Source organism: Chaetodon auriga, chromosome 22 (assembly GCF_051107435.1).
Source record: "Chaetodon auriga isolate fChaAug3 chromosome 22, fChaAug3.hap1, whole genome shotgun sequence".
Classification (NCBI taxonomy): Eukaryota; Metazoa; Chordata; class Actinopteri; order Chaetodontiformes; family Chaetodontidae; genus Chaetodon; species Chaetodon auriga.
The window spans coordinates 13241149-13250684 of record NC_135095.1 but is presented as its reverse complement, the minus strand read 5'-3'; the positions used below and the strand labels follow the sequence as shown (position 1 = coordinate 13250684).

The window sequence follows — 9536 nt, the reverse complement described above, 5'->3', positions numbered from 1 at the left end:
TTGGAGTAAATCTGTACTTGCAAGACGCTCTAAGCTTCCCTGCCTTTTTGAGCTTCAGGCAAAGATTAACTTGGATTTGCAATAAACTCTTTGCAGTACTGTTGGCTAATGCGCATCATAAGACCACTCCATCTCTGTTAAGTTGAGAAAAGGCGCACTAATTGTTCTATTTTCCAATGGGACCTTATTATTAAGGGCAACTGTTGGAGCTTATGACTACAGTAGATTCCATACGGATATGTCTTGTTTTGTTATAACAAATCAACACTTGTCAACGACTAAATCTTCTTCACCAGCAAAGCAGGAATATCGGCGGCCTGTTTGGCATCTGATGTAATTTAACATATTTAACGTCATTTTTTCTGCGTGTCTGTATTGCACTGAGCAGCGAATAGGCTGCTATTCTCAAAGCAGTGACGCAAATTTTCACCTAAAACTTAGAAATCTGGATCAGAATCAAGAGGCAGAGGATCTCCGTCTTAACATTTCAGCTTTCATATGATGAAAGACACCATTTTAAGACTGTGTTAAAATAAAAGGAACGTAATGAAATATTTTTCTCCCCCCAAAAAATATAATGTAATTGGTTTAAGACGATAGTGGAAGATTTGGTGATTTGGAACAAAAACAACTACTGCAAACACAAGTACTTTAACCTGGACTACATAAAATGTATAATTAACACGCCAGTTATCCAATTTTGAGAATGAAATAAGTAGAAAATTACTAATAACCGCTGGGACACGTAATTTTGCTTGTTTCAAAAACAAAGCATTTAAGACTTTATCTAATCCTAAAGTTGAATGGCATGTTAAGATGTTAAGACTTTCTGGTGTTGCCTTCTGCTTAAATCGACACATTTGGCCGCGGATATGAAAATAAACGGGTACATCACGTCATAATAACGGGATAAAACAAGCGTCTGCGTTCACAGAATGAAAATAAAAACATGCACCGAAGTAAAAATCAAAATCAAAAACAAAGACAATACATACATCTCGTAACAAGGTGAAGAAAATTGCTGCACAAGCCACCACGGGGGCAGCTCCGTTGCGCAAGAGGCACCTCGGTGCGCTTTGGAGAGGTTTTGGCAACCTTTTTACGCGAATGAATTATTCCCATTTCTCAACGTTTCAAGACGCACTAAAGCAGTGATATACGCGTTTTATGCACAAGACAAACACAGGTGGTGTGTTACTACAGTGTAGACTTATTTTGTGGCACGATTTAGCCACTTAAACTCCCGCACCCTCCTTTGGCGAGCCCAGATTAGAATTTACGCACCACGAATATGCGGTACTGTTTTAACAACACAACCTAAGACCTTTAATTAGCCTCGTTTGGCACACACTGAACGTGCAATAAAGTACTATAAATCAATGACCATATCAACTCTCTGGTAATAAATAAAAAGGCTTGCCTCATTTGTCCTTTGTCTTGGTTGGCAAGGAGATGATGGTGTCCAAAAATGACTGTCCTCTATCTAACCTGGCTGATTGTACACAGAGAGTATTATTGTCCTGTAGCTCATGGTTAATGTATAATTTGGGCCATATGGCATTTTAAAATCTGGGCCTTTATTTCGGTGGCACTTCGATCTGTGTGGACCCAACTAATGATATTCAATTAGTCATTAAACAGGCCAAAAGACGAGCCTTGTGTGGCTTTTCACATAGACTAATATTTGCTCGTCAAATATTTCCCTTTGAAACGTTTACAACGCATTTTTATCTGCTGGCTGCCCAAGGAACATCTGTGAGGGTTATTTTAGCCTCCCTCTTCTGGATAAACGAGGTCCCCCAATTGGCCCTTTCCTTGCGCCCATACACGAGTCTATTTGTTCACGTTTTGAAAGAAAATGTAATAAAGAGAGACTGGGTGATGGATTTATGATTTATCAAAAGCACTTTACCATATGGCAGTCGTCATTGGCGCAGATTTCCAAATGTTTGTTTTATGAAAAGAGGCCAGGGATCCTTTTAATCTGAGCCACTTAACCTGGGAAAGGATGCTCAAGTCACGTGACCACAATTCCCCCCCTAAAGGCTGGGAAATATGCCATTGTTGACCATTTAGTGTCTTTGAAAGAAGGAATCTGGACCTTCACTTTAGTGGGATAACGTGCACCGAAGCAGAGAATTTGAGGACTGAATTGTGCTGCACTGAAAATTTGGTTTGTCTGACTGAGACTGTGGGCGGCCGCTGCGCAAAAAGGAAACCAGTCTGAATTCCCAAACTTGAATATTACTATGATGCTTCGCTGATTAACGCAGTACACGGAAAATTTGAACTAAAAGCATAATTAATAAGAACCCAGAAGTGGAATTTTATTTTCATGGCGCCGATGAAATGTTGGAAAGCTAAGAAATCAAGGATCAATGCCGTCAATTCACTTTTCTGGTACAGCAAAGCAGCCTCTTATTGTATGTAATATGGCTCCAACACAAGACAGTACAAAGATAATGGATGATAGAAGTTATGCTTTTTAATAGGTGATATCTTATTTGACTTAGTTAACAAAGAGAGCGTCTTTTTTGTCACTCATTTTTATTATCTCTATTTTATTCTCCTGCTAAACGTGCATATGAACGAGATCATCCTCTGCACATTGTCTAAATCTAAATACCGGACAGCTGCTCATGAAACAAACGAAAATACAAGTGCAGTGAAACCAGAGTATTTTTATATAACTAATGTAAAGACATTCTGGCAGCATAGACCTGCAAATCTGAGGCCCATTATAAGTCTGTGGTGGCCGCATTCACTTCCAGGCAATATTGACATTTCAGGTAACAGGCCACCACGTCATGTTAAAGGTCTGCGGGCCTATAAATTTCTGCTGAAGGGCGTCATTCCCGTCATTGTCATTGACCACAGATACGCGGAATCACCTGGACAACTGATTTTTCTCCACGGAGGACGCGCGCTTTCCCAACATACGTTTTTTTTTGGGGAACATTATTTTGTTTTTGTGCTTAGTTTCATTTCGTCGTCAGGCCCGGGAGCGAGCAGAGATGTGCGGAACAAACGTTGATCTTCCAAGTAAAGGTTCATTTTACCATTTTATTACACTGCACATTTAAACTATTAGTAGATGTTAAGACACCTAATTAAAGCGCCTGCTGGGACTTTGCAGTGCCATAAGCACAGTCCAGATGTCCACTGCAATAACTGCAATATAAGTTCAGAGAGAAGAAGCTATTAACACCTCTTTTTGAACATTAAGTGACTATTAAGCGCTCTTTAAGACTGATTTAAATAGTACAGGCTGTGTTATGAAAAGGTGGTGGAAGTGTCAACCAGCTAGGAGGGATGTTTCTCAACGGCAGACCTCTCCCAGAATCCAAGCGGAGGAAAATGATTGAACTGGCCGCAGAGGGAGTCCGTCCAAGCCAGATCTCCAAGATACTTCGGGTACGCACAAATAACCACGTTTAGACTTTAAGATTAGCCAAAGCGTCCTGCAGTGATGATATCTTCACTTGCAGGTCAGTTTTAAAGTGTATGACTTTATATGTTCAGAGTTTAAAAAGTGGGACCCACTGCGTATTTCAGGTGTCCAACGGGTGCGTCAGTAAGATCCTGAGCCGCTACCGCCGCACCGGACTCCTGGAGCCCAAAACCATTGGAGGGAGCCGACCTCGGCTTCTCACCCCCGGTGTCATCTCCACAATCGTCCAGTGCAAAAGGGAAAATCCAACCATTTTTGCTTGGGAGATTCGAAAACGGCTTGCAGCAGCACGAATATGCAAGGCTTCCACAGTTCCCAGCGTAAGTGAGACTGAAATTCAATTTTGTTTCCGTGAGGATGAAAATGTTCCAGCATGATGATGTGTGTGTAATTGGCACACTGTGTTCTGCAAGGTGTCGTCCATCAATCGGATTTTAAGAAAGATCCACTTGGACCACGGACCGATGTGCATGGAGATCAATGCGCATGTCAGGACTGAGCAGGGTAAGTCACCTGTGGAGCTGGTTGGACGGCTGAAAATACATAAAAGACTGGAGAACCTCAAATTAACTGACGGTTATTATAAGGAACACAGTCAGTAAGGTATGCAAGGACACAATGGGACACATGCATCATTTCTACAAAGAGCCTAATTTGATTACATAATTAAACCCATTAATTTCCCCTCATGCAATAAATTTACTGTACACATAGTGATGAGTTTAAGAAGGTCTAACCACAATAAGGGCAAGCTGATGTAACGTGTGTGCATGCCATGTGCAGGTTTTGATTCTCTGATTCAAGAAGAAGTGAATGAGACAAAGATGTGTGAGACAGTGTGCAGCAATGACCAGAAACCTAAAGGTGTCCAGCACAGAAACCGCACCACCTTCACCCTGGAGCAGAGCACAGCGCTCGAGCAAGGTGCACTTAAAGTCTTCAAAAATGCATCTGTGCATGTCTCAAATGAACCCAACACTGCATTTTCCACTCAGAAAAGCACTTAAATACATGCTTCTCTCTCCCGGACCAGAATTCTCTCACTGCCAGTACGCGGATATGTACACGAGAGAGAAACTGTCAGCTGAGATCAAACTTCCTGAGGACACCATCAAGGTAGGCTCATCAGTTTTAATCACCAAAAAGCTCACACAGAGTCACATGTTTAATCTTCCTGCTCTTGAGATGATTGTCTGTCCCTCAAAGGTTTGGTTTTCAAACAGACGGGCCAAATGGAGGAGGGAAGCCAAACAGAGGAGTAGTACACAGAGTAAGTGTGTGTGTTATTGCTCACATTGTGGGGACATATATCTGTTTACATGCTCGCACTGTGGGGGCTCACCTTCCCTAACGGTTAGACAAGCAGTGGTTGTGGCTTTGGTTAGGGTACATCTTCAGGAAAGGAATGTAAGTCTATGTAATGTCCCTATAAGTGATGGAAACAACTGTGTGTGTGTGTGAATGTACTTACTTGGATTTAAGCGGTCTCAAGTCCTAGAAAGATTATGCACAGTGCTACAGTTCAGCCGTAACAGAGGGAATTGAAGTGGATGACAATGGGAAGCCCCTCAGCACACCTCCATTCTCACCTCACAGTTGCTTGACAAAGTGTGTTTCTTCATAACACCTGCAGACCTGCAAAGGCAAAGAGCTGTTGTTGCCGTGAGTTCATCAGTGCCGCACAGCTTCACATCTCACCAGGTACAGTGGGAGTCAGCACTTTGTGAGACAGACTTTAAAGACCCTGAAAACACCTTTTTTTTTCTCTGACTCAGCGTCTTACTTTGAGCAACAGAGCGGTTATGCTTGTTTAACATGAGAGATTTCTGCATTTCTTTTTCCTGTTAGACATGGACAATTAAATAAGTGATGTGACATATTTCCATGCACCAATCAGGATTCAGCAACATTTGAACTAAAATGTGAAAGCAGCTGGTGGGTTGTTTGATCACTGTCAATCAAATCTGATCAAACTGCACCCACACAGTCCTGATGAAGCAGATTAGTTTTTGACACTTAAACTCTAAAGATGCTTTTTTTAACTTTAAATATTACAAGTGAAAAAACTTTCAAATACAAAATGGCTTTTGGTTTCTCACACCATATGGTTGGCATGTCTGGACTGTGTTTGTGTTAATTCGAAGGCGACAGGAGTGTCGAGAGTCTTCTGTGAAAACTCAGACGCGTCCCCTACATTCAACACAGTTGCCAGGAAGTTGCAGAATGGCTACTTCTACCCAACAGAAACAGGTAAGATCCTGCAGCTGGTGGAGATGCTAAAGATTTCACACAAGTAAAGTTAACTTAAAAAACTAAATCCTTGTGTCTTAATCTTCATTTCATCCTGAATTGTGAGTGTAATCTGCAGGAGTTCTAGAAAGAAAACTCATTATGTCATTCCTTCACTCTGATGTCCAGGTGTGGGAATTTCTGAAGATCTGACATCCATCTCAGTGCCACCCTCATTCCTCCATCAGCCTAACAGCATGATGGTCCAGACCATGACAGACAAGACTCCACTGGATCTCCACAGAGACAGATTCACTTTCCCTGTGATCCACTATCATACAGATGCAAGGACATCCCTCCCTTTGGCAACTGAGACAATAAGAACAGACCACCCTGTGACCCAGTGCTGGAGCCAGCAGGGGATTTCTTTTACTTGGAGCCAGTTTCAAACAGACGACAGGTTTCTCTTTACCCAGCAGCCCTGGGATGTGAATCCACATCGCTGCCTGGACTAAATGTGTGTTGCAGCTCTGACACCAGTGTTTGATGTAGAGGGTTGAAATTGTGTTTCGCCCTGGGTCAATTTCCAGACTGGAGGGACACATTTTAACCAGCAGAGGGCGACAGAGGACAACCCTTACAAGCTTGTCTTTTTTTTTTTTTTTTTTTTTTTTTTTTTCAAATGCACTGCAGCTTCACTCATCAGTTTTCCTTGAATATTAAATGGTGGCAACATAGAAATTAATATGTTGAGTATTATTCTAGGTTCAAAGTTCTTCTTGTAATTTTTGCTGGTTTCATCAAACAATGCCAATGGATCTTATATTAATCCACTTAACTGACCGCTGCTGAAGAAAGCTGCACAAATAAGATGGTAATACATTTTTTTGAGAAGTGATGATTTTTGAGTTTATTTATGTGAGTTTCTACACCAAGGCGGGATTAAGCCAATAAACACAGCTTCTGCTTGAAAGGGTGCAGATTTTAGAGGGTGCTTTTAACAGAGAGTATAAAAAGTGAAACTATATTTGAGCATAACTTTAACTGCATTCTCTGGTCAGTAATATACTATGTAACATAAATCACAGCTCCATGGATCATTTCAGGTTGCCACTGGATAATATGGATGTTATCTCTTTTATATAGTCTTGGGCTTGCTGTCTGTTTAAGTGCGGAAGAAGGTTCAGGCGTTCCTCCAAGATTTCTTTCCAGGAGAGGCCAGTGGGAAAATCTATAAACGCACAGCTTCAAAAAGTCTAAACATGACCTGATATCTGCTCCGCTCGGTATCAGTTTTTATGACTGCAACAGGGCAGAGGCATTGAGTTCCTTTATATCCCTTTACTACAGTGAAGAGACAGTAAGACTTGGACTTTTTTGATAATTGGTCACTGGGGGAAAGGTTGGGATCAGACGGCAAACAGCTTGGCCAACAGTGTGGAAGTGGCCCACTGGCAAAATGACCTGCCGGAATTTAACGCTATGGAGCCAGATAGGTAAATTACATCTCCACATGACAGTGTAGGTTTGTGTTGTGGTTTCTACTGCAAATGTGAATCATCTGTAAGCCTTTTAAGTAGCTTTAGTTCAGCTGTTGAAATGGGGACATAACTTTCTCCTCAGAACCTGGTACTGTTGTTAAGAACGATCCTTAAATCCATTTTATGCTACTCTGTATTTCCACTTCACTACATTTGAGAGACAAATATTGCACTTTTTACTTCACTACATGTATTTGACAGCAATAGTTATCAGATTTTACATAAAAAACATATGATAACATTTTAAAATGATCTGCTTGTTGTTCTGGATTAAACCAGTGGCTCCCTACCTTTTTGTCTTGCGAACCTCCATCATGCTTCACATCGTTTTGTAGCAGTCCAAAGCTCCAAGACATGAAATCATCTAACATTTCACAAAAAAGCAAAGATTAGAGACAAGTACAAACAATAAATCCAGATTTGTGCAGCAGGGCAGCTTTCTTTTTTCTTTTTTCTTACCCCATCAATCATTTTCCAACCTCTCAGATTAATCATGTGATCTTTCAGAGGGTGCCAACCATAAGGAACCATTGGACTGAACAGTAAACACTACTTAAGCACTGATGCATCAGTTTTAACAATAATGTCATATATAAGAGTATCAACACAGGGCCAATACTTCTGCAGAACAACCTCTTTTACATTAAGGACTTGTAATGAAGTACTTTTACATTGTTGTATTGCTTCCTTTACCAAAGTTAAAGATCTAATCACCAAGGCTTTTCAAAAACTCCCAACAGTTTAGCCTCAGTATAACAATTTGACACAAAAATGAGTCTTACATTTGGAGCATGAAGTGTATCTAATCTCATATTGAGCAACCAGTTTCAGAGCTGCTGAAAAGCTTACCCAAGTTCAATTGTGTTTCACTTAAGCAGGAGATGTCCAAATTTGTTATCCAAATGTTTCTCAAGATGTAATTCTTCATCTCCTTCAGCAGTTGTGTTGATGACCCCTGTTGCTTTCAGCCACTTAGGAAGAATTATCAGGCACTAGAATTTGCAGCTCTGAGTGATTTAAGGAGTAAACTGCCAAAAAGCAGTACACACATTCTAAGTGAGTGCTGCTGGCTTATTCCTTTAAACATATTACTCACTGAAAAACAAAAAGCCCAGAGAAAGAAACTGAGCTTCAGAATATAGCTGAATGTAATGTCAACTTGTTTATTAAAATAGGAATAATACAAAGGCTACAGAATTAAGAAAAGGTCATAGGTATAAAACAACGCACTAAGACAAAATAGCAGCTGTTATATTTAAAGTTTACAATATACAAACAGAATGATCATGAAGAAAAAGTACGAAGTATGATATTTACAAAAATTACAAGTTGTAATTTACAGAATGCACTGGGCTATTTACATAAAGGTAAATTAAATAACAGTTACAACGCCACAAGAGCACAGAAAACTGGTCAGCGACCAAGAATATGTGATATTTGGCTTCACTTTTCTAATATGTCAGTTGCTTTTAATGAAGCTCTCTTCATTTAAACTGCTCCTTCATTGACTTTCACCTTGGTCTAAACCTGTGCAAGGCCACTAGGGGATTGCATTTGTCCTCGAAGTACAATTAAGGCGACAGTTGTACTACGAATGTGTACAGTTACGGTCTTTGAAACACTTGAACAAAAGGCAAAATGACTGATGGGGGATTAACAATTCATTCTGTTAAGCCCTAATATTAAAGGACCAGTGTGTATCATCTGGTGACATCTAGTGGTGAGGTTGAAGATTTCCATCAACTGAACAGTCCCCACCTCACCCTCCTTTTCCAAACATTTAGGAGAACCTACGGTGGCCATCAAACTCATGGAAAATGTGAAAGGCGCCCTCAACAGCTACTGTTTTGGTTTGTCCATTCTAGGCTAGAAAATCCATGGAAGCAGAGAAACAAAGGGCTCATTCAAAAGTGACAAAACACAACAATTCTTTTTTTTAGGTGATTATACAATAATGAAAACACGCTTAGTAATATTACATTCAATATTCTTCCAATAGATCCCCATGAACCCTACACACTGGTTCTTTAATGTTTGCTCTGTTATTGTTATGTACTTGTTATTGCTAGTTATGCTAATTTCAAGACACTTGATGCAAGATGTTTCTGTATTGTTTTTTAATGTATACTTTGTAAATAAAACTTTCTTGAACTTCAAGTAAATGTCATTATTTGCACCAATATTTGGTTTTCATGCTTTTAACTTGGATGCACAACATTATGATGTACATTTCCCACATATTTGACACTTTTTTGTGTTTGTGCATGTGTGTGTTTGTGTATACGCTCAGTAAATTCATGTTAAACTGTGGGCAT

General features: G+C 40.2%; 1 protein-coding gene across 1 annotated transcript; it reads left to right on the top strand.

Moving 5' to 3' along the window:
* The first annotated feature begins 3014 nt into the window (after nucleotides 1-3014).
* Nucleotides 3015-6195, top strand: pax4 (paired box 4). The gene is made up of 10 exons (XM_076722356.1): nucleotides 3015-3048; nucleotides 3284-3414; nucleotides 3556-3771; nucleotides 3865-3955; nucleotides 4235-4375; nucleotides 4485-4567; nucleotides 4658-4721; nucleotides 5085-5152; nucleotides 5596-5701; nucleotides 5870-6195. The coding sequence occupies exons 1-10, from the start codon at nucleotides 3015-3017 to the stop codon at nucleotides 6193-6195; spliced, it is 1260 nt and encodes a 419-aa protein (XP_076578471.1).
* The last annotated feature ends 3341 nt before the right edge of the window (nucleotides 6196-9536 follow it).

Bases quoted from the DNA above. Each gene is read 5' to 3' on its own strand.
- pax4 (XM_076722356.1), top strand. From the start codon at position 3,015: ATGTGCGGAACAAACGTTGATCTTCCAAGTAAAG. The intron at 3,772-3,864 runs GTAAGTGAGACT...GTGTTCTGCAAG, and splicing joins AGGCTTCCACAGTTCCCAGC to GTGTCGTCCATCAATCGGAT. The intron at 4,722-5,084 runs GTAAGTGTGTGT...TAACACCTGCAG, and splicing joins ACAGAGGAGTAGTACACAGA to ACCTGCAAAGGCAAAGAGCT.